We start from the raw sequence: 17228 nt of genomic DNA on the forward strand, positions 1-17228 counted from the left end.
AAGTAACTTATATGGCGTTGACTTTTCCCAACTCTTGAAAATAAGAACTTTAGTTTTCCTGCACAAAATCGTTTACACAAAAGAGTCTACATATCTGTACAGCAAATTACGATTCGGAAGAACCAACAGAAGAATGTTGATTATACCACAACAGTACAAACTCCGAGTGGCATTTCTTCCATATTGCTACCCGTCTATGGAACTCATTACCTCCACCAATCCAATTCATTGGCGACGCTAATACCTTCAAGAAATCCATTTTTAATTATTTTTCAAACTCATCGTAGCTTTCTATTGTCAACTAGACTCACATACTGTAATTATAAGATTATTAATATCTTGTTGTATGTGAAACTCGAAAATTCAATAAATAAAAAACAACAGTTGATCTAAAACAACGTTACAAGAATGACGGGTCGACTAATAGGGCCTAGCTCTAAGTCATTGCCCAAATTAGTAACTGATTTAGCTCTTTAAGCTATTTTTTACGAAATTTAGATAGTTTGCATATATATCTTTTGTTTGATATATCTCAATAGTTCTCAAATAATGCAAATATGAGCAACGCACCCACACAAAAATGCATTTTCGGTGGTATTTCTTCTATTTGGTCCAAGAAGAGAAAACATTTTTTCAATGGTTTGTACTTTTCCGGCGGAAAAGGGTCAGTGCAAAACATGATTTTTTTTAAACTTTGCCCTTTTTGCATCGATATTTTTGAACAACTTAACTTATCACAGATTCAATTATACGTAATCTCAATACGTTTCATTTAAGTACCAAGTACCGTAATTTGTTTAGTGAAAAAAAGAGCGAAAAACTAAAAATAACGGGATATCTCAAAAACTGTTCCATAAAAAAATTTTAGCATTTTTTCGAATTCAGCAGATCAAAATACATAAGAAAGTCACCTCTCATCAAATGTACATTTTCAGTGTAAACTAGTGTTATTCTCCTGAAATTTGTAGATAAAGAAGTTTGGAGTGGTTTAGTTCAATATTTTATTCAACAAAGACATAAAAAGCAACATTAAAAGGCAACTCAGTCCATGTTTTATAATATTCTTTTAGGACTTTTTCGTATTCAAAATTTAGTAGGTTGATATCATAATGACAAACAACGATTTTGTGTACATTTTCTCCAAGCAAACTTGACTGAACAAGTGCTCACTGGCCACATTTGTGGGTGGAGCGCATAAATGCCGCTCTGTTGAAAAGGAGAACTCTTCCAATATTCAATTGTGTTACCATTGCGCAGTGGGAACCACCGTGGTGCAATGGTTAGCATGCCCGCCTTGCATACACAAGGTCGTGGGTTCGATTCCTGCTTCGACCGAATACCAAAAAGTTTTTCAGCGGTGGATTATCCCACCTCAGTAATGCTGGTGACATTTCTGAGGGTTTCAGACACTTAGCTTCTCTAAGTGGTTTCACTGCACTGTGGAACGCCGTTCGGACTCGGCTATAAAAAGGAGGTCCCTTGTCATTGAGCTTAACATGGAATCGGGCAGCACTCAGTGATAAGAGAGAAGTTCACCAATGTGGTATCACAATGGACTGAATAGTCTAAGTGAGCCTGATACATCGGGCTGCCACCTAACCTAACCATTGCGCAGCGTAGTAGTCTGTAATATGTGAATCCATTTCATTCTTTAATACTACTTTTTTTCTCCTCAATTTTATTGGTCTTCTCATATTTCTTCTATATGGAGGAATTTAAGCTCGGACAAATTCAACACATGGTCAATTCGATATGAAATAAATTATTAAAAAAGCTTCGGTTAATCGGCCTCTTGACGCCGAAGCCGATTCTTCGGTCGAGCTCTAATCTACTATATAAAAATAAGTCGGGTTTTCGTTCCTGACGCTTTAACTCCAGAACGCACGGTTTTGCATTCGTTGGAAGGTCTCGGGCTTTGTGAGGTTTATAGCAAAGAAAATTCAAGAAAAGTTTCAACATAAAAGCGGGAAAATCTTTTTTTACATACAGCGCACATTAAAAAAATTATAATTTGAATTGAATGCAGTTGTTTTTGTTATAAAATAATTTTATTTTTTCACATGAATTGTCATTCAATAAAATATTTTCGGTAATGTTTATATTGCGAACGATTTAAGTAGTTGCAAAAGTGATTTGAGGAAGATTTTTGTTACAAACCGGCATTGTGTACACTGTGAAATTGTGAAAAAAAACATAGTAAAAAAATAACTTAATCGTTTCCTAACATTTCAAGTGGAAATCATCAAGTCAATTAAGTGTATTGTGCAATTTTTTAGTGAATTTCAACATCAGACATTTGTCTTTAAGGTGGTAAGTTGAACTGTGTAAATTATGTGGATCGTGCATTTGACGTTAAATTCACCACTCTGCCCATAGTCCAAAATAGGGCGACGTGCGAAAATCGGCCAGCGCAAAAAACATGCAAGCCAGCAACAAGTATATTCATAGAATTTATGGGAAAAAACACAAAGTAAAATAAGAGAATATGACCGATTGAGACAACGGGTGAGCACACGAAGATCATGGCATCATACAATTGCTTGGCATTCCAATATGATCCCACTGCGAACTACAGTGATGATGAAAATTTAGATATTGGACCAATGACGAATATGTGCCGATATTGCAATGCGTTAAAGTTCAAAAGAGAAACGGCTGGATTGTGCTGCGCAATTGTAAAAGTCAAACTGGATCCATTACTTTTACCACCACAGCCACTGAAATCATTGTTCGATGGAAGTGATCCCGATTCTAGCCATTTTCTTCAACCATCCTTGAATACTTCCTTTGGAGCTAATATCATTCGACAAGGCGGCTTCATGCCGACTTGCAAGGTAAAAGATACAACACACATAACAAATCACTTACACCAACACAATGAATTGCAACACATAACAACTATATATACACCACACGATCAGAAGTTACACCGTCCCAATAAACAAACCAATTTGCCAAAATGTTGACGAAATCTTTGAAAAGGTGTTGAAGATAATATGAGAAAACTTTGACAAAACACTACCCTAAAATGCAACGAAAAAACCATGTGGTTTTCAATACTTATTTGTGCAACGAAGAAATTAAAAAAATGGAAAATTTTATACAAATAACCAAATAGTTTATAAAAATAGGTAAGTGAAAATAAAAAATGAAATAAAACTTTAAGGAAATCACTAAATGTATATCTCTTTGCAGAAAACTAAAATTATAGATTCTACGTTCTTGAAAACATTAAAAAGCTGACCGATGAAAAAATGGTGGACAATTAATTGGAACTGCTTCAAATAGTTTATAATAATTGGTACGTCAATATGAAAAATTAAATAAACACTTTAGAGAAGACACTAAATTTAAATCTCTTTGCAGAAAACTAAAATCTTTGGATGCTACATTCTTGCAAACATTAAGAAGCTGACCAATGAAAAATGAGTGGCTTATCGACAAGAAAAAGTTTCCAGAAACATTACAAATGCAACCAATTAAAATTGTTAAAAACAACAAATTGTTGAAATCAACAACTTCTGGATGAAAATGTGCATCACATCGTCAGTTTAATTCATATGCTATTAACAGTTTAAAATGGATATTTTGTGAATTCCTTCTGCTGGAAATCAATTCTAACACGCGATCAAGTACGTTCCTAATTTCAAATTGTCCGCGTGTTAATAAATTTTAATGCTGTTTTATGACACCAAAAGGAAGGAAATCGAATTATCAATGCAAAAGTGTTTACTAATAATGTTTAAGATATTTAAAGTTTTGTTGTTTGCTTTTTTTTTTGTTCTTTTTTGTTGATATGTTTAATAAGATTATTATTTACCAATTGGTATTGTAGTGTATTATGTAGTGTAGTGTATTATTATATATTTTATTTTGATGAAAATTAATAAATTATACAAAATTCATAGAATTTTGGCTTTGACTTTCAATTTGAAGTGGGTATATCATTCATATAAATTTAGGTTGAAAAGTATTTGCAACGATGTTAATTTTGAATTTGACTCGCATCGAAAATTATTTGACAAATTATTGAGTAGCGATGCATTTCAATTTGAGGATAACACTTGAGATATTATTGCTAATGTGTTGAATTTCACTGTTGAGGGTAATATCTGTTTTTTGTTGAGAACGCGATTTTCTCAACAATTTTTCAACTTGAATATTACCCTAATCCTTTGAAAAAATGTTTGAAAATTTGTTGAAATTTAGTATTTTTCAAACGTTTGTGTTTATTGGGCTATTTCTTCAATAAATGATTGTTTGCAAATCTAGATACAAGGACAAATATATCATTTGCATGGTTCAATAGTGCCAACATTACAATTTCTGCAAATTTATTCATTTCGTCGATGGTGGGTCAGCTGAATGCAATATACAGAGAACACAACAGTTAAAGAGACGAATTATTGAACAATTGAAAGCATTTTTTCACGATGTTGCTCCAATTATTGTTGGCGATCCAACTAAATCTCGAGACATTAGGGCGTTTTCTTTTTGCACTGGATACAACATTTGTATGGGGTATCCAGAACATCGTTGCACTGGTGCTCTATCCAGAACATCTCATCAGTGCAAGTCGCGCCGATCTTGCCAGATTGTGTTTTGATAAAGTGAGGCTTCATCGATTCACAAAAGCACTTTATTGTGACTAATTTATCGAAAAACATGTAATTCAAAGTGGTGTAGTGTCATAAATAATCGCAGCAGTAAATATTTATTACTAATTGGAGCATTTCATACATTAAAAATGCAAGATTTCACTTCTTTTCTGTGATTGTTTTTAAACAGCTGATGACAGTGTTGCATATTTTTGGAGATGTCCTGGATAAACGAGTACTCTGTTTTCTTTTAGTCCTTCACGGCTTAGGGTATCCAGTGCTAAAAGAAAACAGCCCTATTGTCGTTCAGCGAAGAAGCAATATCATGCATCGTGTAAAGGAGACACATCGTTTGTACGATGTGTCTCCTTTACACGATGCGTTACAATACCCAATCATTTATTGGCAAGGGCAAGACGGATACGAGATCACGTTGAAGATGGTAAATCCAATTACAGGTAATTATTGCTGTTATTGGTTTCCATTAACAATTAATTAAATTTTGCATTGTCTGGTATCAACGAATACAAATCTTAGCGCAATCCGTATCATATGATGATTGGTACACATTAGGAGAATGTCATTCTGAAGTGCCGTCGACTATTCCAGCAATTCGCTGTGGATTTGTATGTCTCCCATCTTCTTATAATGTTGGACAGACATATGCTAAATTACGTTCTTTATGGGTTACTCATTCCTACACACCAGTCAATATTCGACTTCTCCTGGCGAAAAGTCTTTTGATACCGGGTTTAATTTATGGATCTGAACTCTTCGCTAATTGTGACTCCGTGAGCAAAAATAGACTTAATGTGGCAATCAATAGTATAGTTCGTTATGTGTATGGGTTACGCAGGACCGATCATGTTTCGCATGTTACAGACTCTCTCTTTGGCTTTAGTTTTAATACCCTGCTTAATGTCAAATCGTTAGTATTTCTACATAAATTGATTTACAGACGAAAACCAAGCTATCTCTAGATAGAATTCGGTTTACCAGATCTGATAGGAATAGGAATATAATACCCTTTAGAAGGACAAGTCTTGTATCCTAATGGCAGTTCTTTATTGCCACGATACGTCTCTGGAACACTCTACCACCTGATATACAATGCATCAGCAACGCATCATCTTTTAAGAAAAGTATTCAAAATTTATTTCACAATTAAAATCTTACTTGTAGATATAATATTGACTCACAATTTCAATCATCAAAAATGCAAGTAATTTTCTTCATTTTTTCTTTAATATTAATATTAATTTTTATTTTATATTACATGTTAGCCTGATACCGAAACAGGCAATTGACGTCCAAATGCATTATATCTAATTATACAATTATTTTTCGAGCTTCATGGACAGATATAGATTAAGGAACATGGTTAATAGAGCCATTGAAAAGAAAACGCCAGATACCAATCTATACACGCCTGGACTGTACATGTTTCGGTTCGGGCGAATGAACCTTTCCACAGCCTTTAGTATAGATCTGGCTGGGAGAGATAACTCAATTTTGGGCCCTTTATGCTAACTCCTTATGGAGAAAACATTTGGGAAATTTCCTCTTACAAATTGAATCATCTTTTCTCCCACTGTACATCATCTTTTCATATAACTTACAAGTCCCTTAATCTTATTTTTATTTCGTTTTGTTACATAGTAATGCAACAACACGAAATTTATTTTTAGAAAGCTAATTTGTTAGAATTCACCTAAGTGGTGAACAGTCGAACAATGCTTATTGTTTCTACAGTCAACTACAACATATGACAATTAACAGAAACTGGTTTCCAGGAAACAACAACAATTCTAACGCGTACATTAGTCGTGTTTTTCCTAGTTTTACGACGGGCTCATCGTTGCTTATTATATTACATGTTAGCCTGATACCGAAACAGGCAATTGACGTCCAAATGCATTATATCTAATTATACAATTATTTTTCGAGCTTCATGGACAGATATAGATTAAGGAACATGGTTAATAGAGCCATTGAAAAGAAAACGCCAGATACCAATCTATACACGCCTGGACTGTACATGTTTCGGTTCGGGCGAATGAACCTTTCCACAGCCTTTAGTATAGATCTGGCTGGGAGAGATAACAAATTAGCTTTCTAAAAATAAATTTCGTGTTGTTGCATTACTATGTAACAAAACGAAATAAAAATAAGATTAAGGGACTTGTAAGTTATATGAAAAGATGATGTACAGTGGGAGAAAAGATGATTCAATTTGTAAGAGGAAATTTCCCAAATGTTTTCTCCATAAGGAGTTAGCATAAAGGGCCCAAAATTGAGTTATCTCTCCCAGCCAGATCTATACTAAAGGCTGTGGAAAGGTTCATTCGCCCGAACCGAAACATGTACAGTCCAGGCGTGTATAGATTGGTATCTGGCGTTTTCTTTTCAATGGCTCTATTAACCATGTTCCTTAATCTATATCTGTCCATGAAGCTCGAAAAATAATTGTATAATTAAATTTTTATTTTATTTATTTAAATTTTTCTTTTTTTCTTTTATCTTTAAAATTTAATTATTGTATATACTTATTATAAGTCGGAGATGTTTTAACATTTATAATCCTGCACTGTAATTATAAGATTTTAATCTTGTTGTGTAGGTACTCAATAAAATGAAATGAAAATGAAAAAAAAGTCGAGGCCGAACGTTTAGGGTTCATCCGATTCAATCAGGTAAAGCTACGATCTGAGGACTATATACACTTACATAATGCTGTTCATTCAGATGGTGATGTTCATAATATTGGACGTCTGACCATTCTCCCATCATCTTATAATGGAAGCCCACGTCACATGCACGAACAGGGAACTTCGGATTTATTTATCAAATATTTGTGCAAGTATGTCACAAAAAGGCAGCGCATGGCTGTGTGCAGTAAACACATTACTGCTGTGAAATGAAATTTTTCATTTTCAAATTTAAAACAAAATAAAAAATGTTTCTTCATCTTTTAATCACAAAACGAAATGTTACGTAGAACGAAGCTAGCAAACACGGAGTTAGCCGAGTTTGCTAGTATTTATATAATACTTTGCTGTAAGGAGCTAAAACAGAGTTTTTTTTTGTTTTAAGATGTATTCCTATTGTAACAGTAATGCTGAGTTGTCACTTAAGTCTGTTGAGGACCAGAGGTCTATAGAATGTTTTAAAGCTGCTCTGATACTAATTGGTGAAGTTTGGGAAGGAGCTGCTCTAGAGTTAGTCGAGAAGAAAGACATACCGGCTAGACCAAGAGCACATGCGTGGATACCTGCAAACCCTCCTGACCCTGAGTCTATTTTAAATAGACTGAAACAATGCAATCCAGATCTTCCAACAGCTGATTGGATGGTTGGCCGTTTGGATGAAGTGGATGGGCCAAGACGGCATGCAGTGTTTATATTGAACACTCAGTCTTTGCCACATCTAGCAAAGTCCCAGGGCCGTGTATGTTATGGCTTTCATTATATCCAAATGAAGGTGTATAAAAACGATCAGCTAAAGGATTCAAAAATGGACAAGCCTCTGTCTGAATCAGAAGTAAGCGGATCCTCTTGCGAAGTCGAGGGAGATACCAAAGTTGAAGACATCGATAGATACCGTATGCGTGAGGAGGCTTCTACTGTCTCAGAACTCACCAAAGTTGAACCTATGGTTATTGCGAGAGTCACCGATATCTCTGAAGAGGACATTCTTGATGACTCGATTGAAGCGGCTGATGTGACGGTTGTTGAAAATCTCGATGGTCCTACGGATCCTCCAGATAAATCTTCATCATTGTAAGGCTGCATGTGCTGCCTTAAAAGTTCTCCTGATGAAAGGGGACATAGACATAGTTCTTATTCAAGAACCATATGTTTATAGAAACAAAATATGTGAATTAAGTACTCCGGGGTTCAAACTATTCGCTAATAGAGTTTATTTTGCGTACTAATCTGGTAGTTTGCAACAAGGGAGATGCCCCAACCTTTGCCACTAAAAACAGGCAAGAGGTTTTGGACATCACCTTGGCCTCGCAAGATCTGAATGAAATGATATCTGAGCGGCATGTTTTAAGTGAACACAGCTTCTCAGATCATCGCTACATCAGTTTCAAATTTGATGTTCATACCACCAAGACCATATTTCCGCCAAATGTTAGGAAAGCTGACTGGAATAGGTATAGGGAATCGTTCAATATGATGATACCGGAAATACCAGAGACAAATATGAGCACTGTGCAAGTTATCGAACACACAGTGGAGAGGATTACTAAGGCCTTCAACATTTCACTGAAAGCTGCATGCCCTAAAGGGAAGCCAAGGGGGAAAAATCGACCACCATGGTGGTCTACGGAGTTAGGTAATATGAGGAAATCGTGCAGGAAGCTCTTTAACAAAGCAAAGTCCATCAGAGCTCCTGTGGATTGGGACGCTTACAAGAAGAATCTGAGAGGATACAAGCGAGAACTGAGAAAGGCTCAGCATAACTCTTGGAATGATTACTGCAGCAGCATTGAGAATACGTCCGAGGCTTCCAGACTACGGAAGGTGCTAGCATCCACGAGCTCTGCTCCAGGTTTCATTAAAACATCGGAGGGCAATTGGACAACGTCCAGTGAGGAGACGCTGGAGGTACTATTGGACACACATTTTCCTGGAAAGCAGACGGTTGAACCATGCACTGGCGGTGCCACAGTGGCTCAGCGGTCGTTTCCTAACGAGGAAATTGTATCAGAATCGAGAATAAAATGGGCGTTAAATTGCTTTGGATCATTCAAATCCCCCGGGCCTGATGGAATTACTCCGGCGGAGTTACAAGCGGTGGCTGACAGAATTATCCTCTGGTTGTCGGCGATATATATAGGATGTATCAACTTAGCATATATTCCACGAAAGTGGAGAGAATCAAAAGTCGTTTTCATACCTAAAGCGGGAAAAGCCTCTCACTCGAATGCGAAGGATTTCCGACCAATCAGCTTATCATCATTCCTACTTAAGACTGTGGAGAGGATGATAGATATTTATCTTAGAACTAGCGTCGATTCAAGTTTGCTCTCGAAACGACAACATGCATACTCGAAAGGCAGGTCTACTGAGACCGCATTACATGAACTAGTCAGCTTTATTGAAAGCTCACTATCAGTCAAAGAATACACAATCGTGGCATTTCTAGACATCGAAGGGGCGTTCAATAACGTCCATCCGAGCTCGATATTAAATGGACTGACAACTCAAAATGTTGATCCAGATATACTTAGGCTGTTAGACGAACTTCTGAGGAAGAGACGCATTTCAGCCACACTAGGATAAGCAAACATACAAAGGTATGTGAACAGAGGCACTCCTCAAGGAGGAGTTCTATCACCTCTTCTTTGGAATGTTGCTATAAACGACCTTCTGGTTTCCCTAGAAAAAGAAAGGATACAAGTGGTGGCGTACGCAGATGATGTGGCGCTAGCAGTCAGGGGAAAATTCCCATCAACAGTTAGAGATATTATACAGAGAGCCCTCCGGATAACTGAGAAATGGGCGAAAGATAATGGTCTTGGGGTAAATCCTGCAAAGACAGAACTAGTCATGTACTGCAAAGATCGCAAAACTCCCACGGTTAGGCCCATTTCCTTAGGGGGTATTGAAATTCCCTTTAGGGAGTGTGCAAAATACCTTGGTGTTATTTTGGACAGGAAGCTGAACTTTAAGCTTAATATTGAAGAAAGGGCGAGGAAAGCAACGGTAGCTTTATTCTCGTGAAAAAAGGCAATAGGGAAAAAGTGGGGACTAAAACCAAAAATTGTACATTGGCTATACACGGCAGTGGTTAGACCTATAATGCTATATGGTGTTGTAGTCTGGTGGCCGGCACTTCACCAGCCGACAAGTTTAGACAAAGTTCAGCGTATGGCGTGCTTGTGTATCTCAGGCGCATTCAGCAAGACAGGAACAAATTCCCTTGATGTCATGCTGCATATATTGCCTTTAGACATTTTGGCCAAACAGTCAGCTGCAACAACGACTGTGCGGTTGCGCGAGCTATCGCTGTGGTCGGAAAAAAGTTACGGTCACAGTTCGGTCCTCAAAATAATGCCAGATGTGCCTAACGTAGTGGATTACACTTTGGCGAGTCCACTTTTCGACAAAAAGTTTGAGACTCTAATTCTCAACAGTGAGGCGTGGTGTACACGGACCCCGGGGAATAAAAGATATATAGATTTCTACACTGATGGCTCCAAATTGAATGGCCAAGTGGGTTTCGGAGTATATTCTAAAGATCTGGAACTTCGAATAGCGAAAAGATTACCTGATCACTGTAGTGTTTTTCAGGCTGAAATATTAGCAATAAGAGAAGTGGTGAATTGGCTGAGAAGTAATGCTCCAAGCAATATTGGCATTAATATATACTCAGACAGACAACCTGCAATAAAATCCTTGGACTCTGTGTTCCTCACCTCGAAAACGGCCATCGACTGCCGCAAATCTCCCAATGAGAGCAGCACAATATTCACCTAATATGGGTGCCTGGCCACAGGAACATACCGGGGAACTGCGAAGCAGATGAGCTAGCAAGGCTAGGAACTACCTTACATATTCCAGGGGAACTAGAATCTGTTGGTGTGCCTCTGGCTACCTGCAAGCTCTTACTGCGTGAGAAGGCTGTCGTGATGGCAAATGTTCGATGGGAGAATTGTAAGGGTTTTAACGACACCAAGCAAATATGGCCCCATTTAAACTTAAACCGCACACTAGATATGCTAGTGTTCTCGGAACAATTTGTTAATGTTTTTGGAACAATCTGGTTGGTTCAACAGAAGAAAATAATCGAGAAGGTTCAACGGTTAAAACTAGAAGTGCCCTTATGTAATAGGTACTTTTAGTTAATGTGGTATCACAATGGACTGAATAGTCTAAGTGAGCCTGAATCTTAATCGGGCTGCCACTTTAACCTAACCTAACCTAAGTCTGTTGTGCTCAGTTACAAACCAAATTATTGTCGATCCCAAATTTAACATGGGAAGACGCTTGCAAATTATCCCAATCTTATTAATTGGTAAACAAAGAGCATGTAACATACATCATACGAAAAATGTCCTAAATGCACTACATGACATGAATTTGGTAAAAACGGTAATTTTGTTCAAGATAGATACAATTTTAGTAAAATGTAATCAATTTGAGAGACTTGTGAACTCAGTTTAAGAAAACGTCCCCCATTTTAGGAAAACATGAACTATTTTTTTTTTTTTTTTTTGTAAAATTGTGTTCTATATTTGTATACAACTTTTTTCTCATTTTTAGTTCACGTTTAAGTACAAATTGTATCGTTTCGTATATTTTTTCGTTTGACTAGTTTGTTACATTAATTCCCTACGTGTTAATGCATCATCGAATCTAATGAGTAACTTTTCTGCTATCACCATCCTATGATCTCGTTTTTTTATTATTATTCGTATTCGTTTGGTTCTTGGCGCTCACGGCGTACCTTTACGAGGTAACTTTTTGTTCACGACAATAAATAAAAAAACTCTTGATTCTCTTTTCAAAACTCTAAATCCCTGTGTTTTGGTTTGTTTTATTTTGGTATCACTCCAACATCGTCAAAGTAAGCAAACAAATATTCAAATAAGGAATTACCAGTTTTTTCATTGATTTTCAACGTTCGTATTATGCTCTATGGAGCCTTTTTGTAGGATGTGCATTAATTTTAATTCAATCTATCATCTAGTTGACACTAACTTAAGTATTGATGTGATGAAGTTCAGAATTTTAGCATATTTGGATAACTAATACATTTTGTTGTTGAATAAGCTAGTATTTAGTCTTGTGATGTAATAAGTCCGGCTGATGAGTCCTTCTCTGTAGCTGATTACATCCCTCCGCCTCCACGCCGCCATGGTCCAGATCATGGTGTGTATGCTGTCCCTACGTTATGGGGACGAGGTCCTCACGGTCGGAAGGGGCGGGAAAGTGGGTGATGGGACCGTTCGAAAAAAAGGAACCTTTGCTCACATTGGTCAAAATCTAACTAAAATCAACTAATTTTCATGAACTAAAATAATGTTAACTATAGGGGTAATAATATATCGAAATTTTAAGGTAACCATAAATCCGGTGATTCATATGGATGTGTATCCGTTATGGTTGAAGGGCACTGGTATTTATTGCGAACGACGGAACTACATAACAGGAAGTGGTTCTGATTTTGACATATTACGGAATCTTGGAGTAACCCAGTCAGAAATTCCTGATGGTTATAAATATTGAGCGTTGTAACAACGTTGGAAGATAACGTTGAAACAACGCTTGCTAAACAAATTAATTGACGGTTTTTAAAAAGTATATTTTCCACAAAATTATCGTTGAAAATGCATTTTCCTTCAATGTGTAAGGTTTTTTTATGAATAATGGAGGTATTACTGTTGATATGAATTGATTTAACATAGAATAGGATAATATTCATTTTTCATATAAATTGAAGGTGTACACTAAAAAACAGTGAACCTACCAGGAAGAACAATTTTGGTTAATTTTACAAATAATTGCCTACATTTGTACGAAGTTTTAAGTGCGTATCTGTGGATTTATGATAAAACCCCATAAGTCTAAAAACACAATTTTACAGAGGAGCGAAAATACACCTACAGGGGGTCTCAAAAACTTCTGTAGAAAAGATCTGGAAAATGTTTAATATTTAAGTGATAGATTTTTTCGATAGCTTATTTTTAGGAATTACCGACTTATGTTGTTTTGTCATATGATATTTTATTTAAAACAAAAAAAAAACCTATCTATGTATTTTGTCGCATTGAATCCTGATCATATTCTGACTAAAAAACAACACTACTGGAGTTATATGCGTTTATTTTTATTTGTTTTTTTTTTTTTCGACAAAACACTATGACTCGAAATATGTTGTTTTGTAAAAAAAATTGTCAATTACACAAACCTTATGTGGACTTATGTTGTTTTGTCAAAAGTATCATACAAGTATTTCGATTTTATTTTACAACATATGATGAGATATGTTGCTTTGCTAAAATTAAACTTAAAAAATTCGAGACACCATTCTTATCTCTCGATCTAGGGCAGATAATGCATCTGTATCTGTAAACACAGAAAGATGCGCCTTCAAAAACTACACACAACATACAATTTTTGAGAAATTGTTCTATCTCGTCTTATGGGGTTTTGTCATAAGTCCACATATATTGTTTGACTAATTCAAGAAATTTTTTGGACAAAATAATTTTCGTTCACATTTTAAAGATAATTTCGTTCTTTGAAGGAAAAAATTGGAGTTCAAAATTGCAAGAATGTTCTTTTGGCGCATTTGGGGTAAAATGTACAAATTTTAAGAAATTCTTAAGTATTTTGTTTGAAATACGGACATTTGTGAATAACTTTTCCCCTTGTGAATAACTTAATTCCCTTACTTACACAAAACACAATAAGTTCATGAGCTAAAATATAGTTAAAGTGACTTTAGTGTCCTCGATTTTTTTAGTGCACCTTTGGTTTTTTGAATGGAAAATGTATAGTCAAATTAAAAACTTCAATTTCAGTGTTTTTTATTGGTTGTAAAAACCATCGATACACCGTATAACGATGTTATCATTTGGGGTTGTCAAAGCGTTCGTTAAACAATCGAAAAAGCGTATAAAATATTGTTTTCATGACGCTTTGAAAACGTTGTTAAATACGATCGATACACCGTAGAATGATGTTATCATTTTGGGGTTGTAGCAACGCTTTTTCCCACCGTGTATCAACCGTTTACAATGCTTTTACAACGCTTTTCCGATGGTTTTTTCTGACTGGGAATACATGTGGTAGGCACTTTTTCACCCAAGATCAAAGTTATTGTACTCAGATCACGTAGGGTTTTATGGTATAAAAATGGATGACAAATAAGATATTTCTATTATTTGTGAATTCAGTAAATAGATACTCACCTATGAAGTCTGCTAGTATTATTCTTTTCCCTTTCCAGGTCTTCCGTTTTCATGTTTGCTCGATTTTCTATTATTTGTTGTATTGTCGAATTTGCAGTATTTGTTGGGTTAGAATTTTCAGACAAATACAATTCCAGGTCCTTCAATTCCATTAGAGATTTTTGACTGTAGGTTTTGCCTAAATTTTCTGTAATTTCCAGTATTTCCTTCTTTCTCAACAATCTTGTGTATATTTCCTTTTTCACGGCCTTTAAATGCAAGATTCTATTCAAGTCCATTTCTTTCGCGTGAAGTATTTCATTTAGTGTTTTGATTTCACTTGAGATTACTTTTAATTTATTTTCTGTTGCAATTAAACTATTGTTTGATATGCATTCAACGTGCTGTTTTGCAAGACCTTCAAATGTTGGAAACATTTCATTAATTTTTTTGTAGAATTGTGGACTCTCCATCTTGAATCGTTTCTCATTAAATGCATTGTCTTCAGTATTTGAATTAGCAATCGGACTACAGGACCTTGCTCTTTTTTTTGGCGACTCAGTCTAAAACAAAGAATTATCAAATTATTTATCACTAACTAACGGCAAAAGAATTATCAGAAAGAATTATGGAATATATAGGCAAGATGACAGGTATGTCCATAAGGATTTTTAAAATTTAAAAGTTCGTTAGTTAACGGAGCTTCAAGGGATATGTTTTGTTATTTCTAAATAGCGATGAATGAAGTCAACGCAAGATCATGATTGTCAACTCGTTGTATTATATATAATATTGCAATACTTTTCTCACCTATTAAAATTTTGAAAAAATTACTTTTACACATTTGAGCACGTCCACATCAGTTACAATATTCGACATTGGAGTGAAAATTGACATTTTCGGTTAGAGGCGGGAACTATGTTCGGGGTTTCCACCAACACTCTATGTTAAAAGTGCAAAAATATTTTTATTCGTTATTTATAGTAGAATGAAAAAGATTTATTCAAAACTATCGTCTCGTCAACCTGCAAAAAACCTTGGACTATGTTTCCTTAACTCGAAATTCCCTAATCTTTCAACGAGATGGCTGAGCAGTACAATATTCACCTAATATGGGTGCCTGACCATAGGAACACACCGGGGAACTGCGAAGTGGATGAGTTAGCAAGGCTAGGAACTACCATATACAGTGTCACAGTGAAAATGGCCCACCCATACAACTTTAGTTGTTAGAATGAAAACCTCATTTTCTTGCAAATATATATTTCAATTTCTTTTATTTTCTTAAAATATAGATAAATACAAACTAAATATAATATTAGAAAGACCTTAAAATTCTATCAATTCATAAAACAAAAATGTTTTTAAAGAAAACAAAAAAACTCACGCCACAGTGAAGATGATCCAAAACGTTTAACTAAATATTTTAATGCAATAAATTATATCTAATATTTAGTGGAAAATCCTTTTTGTTTAATGACTGATTTTAAGCGTCATGGCATGGATTCTACCAATTTTGTTGTGTAAGAAGGGCTTATTTTTTGCCATTCTTCCACTAATGCTCTCTTCAAGTCTTCCTTGCAGGATATATGATATTTTCGAATTTCCACTTCAAGTTTATACCACAAATTTTCTATTATATTTAAGTCCGGAGACTGGGCTGGAGTTTTTATGACACGCGGACAATTATAAAGCAGCCACTCTTTTACAACATGAGCTGTATGTTTTGGGTCGTTGTCTTGGTAAAAATGAAATCAGCTACCAATGCCCAGCTTTTCCGCACTTTGCTTCAAATTATCTTTCAAAATAGACAGATACTGCATCTTGTCCATGTTGCTTTCAATAAAAATGAGATTTCCAACACCCGCAGCAGAGCAAGAACCCAAAACCATCACATGCCCTCCGCCGTGTTTAACAATTGGCCGTAAATGCTTTGGGTGCAGTTCTTCGTTTGCTTTTCTCCACACATTTCTTCTACCATCTGACCCAAAAAGGATGAATTTCGACTCATCTACGAATAGAACATCTTTCCAAAACGAAAATTCCTCTGCTGTATACGCATGGGCAAATAGTAATCGGTCTCTCTTATTCTTAGCACTTACGAAAGGTTTCTTTCTTGCAATTCGTCCATGTAATCCTGATCTGTGGAGAACTATTCTGATGGTTTCTGCATGGCAATTCACTTGGAGATGTTTGGCCACCAAATCTCGAATATTTGGAGCACTTAGTTTGGGGTTAGATCGACATTTATTTACTATCCATCGTTCATCTCTGTCAGAAAAGTTTTTTTGAACTGGATCTCGGCTTATCAATGATCCGATTTTCATCGGTATACCTTTTAATTATATTTTTAATGGTTTCACGAGGGACTTGAACCATTTCTTCAATTCGCCTTTGAATTACGCCGTTTTTAAAATGATTTATTATTAAATTTCGCATCTCAAACGAAGTGTGAGGTCACATTTTTCGATTGTTTTATCTTTTTTTAAGAAAATTTTAATCGACCACTTTGTTGCGTGTTTGCACTTTTAATATTCTAAGAACATTGTAATGTAACAGGTAAAAGCAAATGTGATGAAATGCTGGAAGAAAACCGTTATATTTTTGCCATTTCTTTTGGTGGGCCATTTTCACTGTGGCATGATATTTCTGACATTTCTCTTAAATGCCTGATTCCAATAATTTATAGCTGAAACCTGAACTTTATACTCACCAAATGTTGT

General features: G+C 35.7%; 1 protein-coding gene across 1 annotated transcript in view; it reads right to left on the reverse strand.

The window, feature by feature from the left end:
• Positions 1–17228, reverse strand: part of LOC142235616 (uncharacterized) — a 212017-nt gene that overhangs the window by 129138 nt on the left and 65651 nt on the right. The window contains exon 3 of the mRNA XM_075306879.1: positions 14527–15068. Coding sequence (XP_075162994.1) covers positions 14527–15068 — 542 coding nt within the window. The remainder of the gene's footprint in view (positions 1–14526; positions 15069–17228) is intronic.

This window comes from Haematobia irritans, chromosome 4 (genome assembly GCF_050003625.1).
Source record: "Haematobia irritans isolate KBUSLIRL chromosome 4, ASM5000362v1, whole genome shotgun sequence".
Lineage (NCBI taxonomy): Eukaryota > Metazoa > Arthropoda > Insecta > Diptera > Muscidae > Haematobia > Haematobia irritans.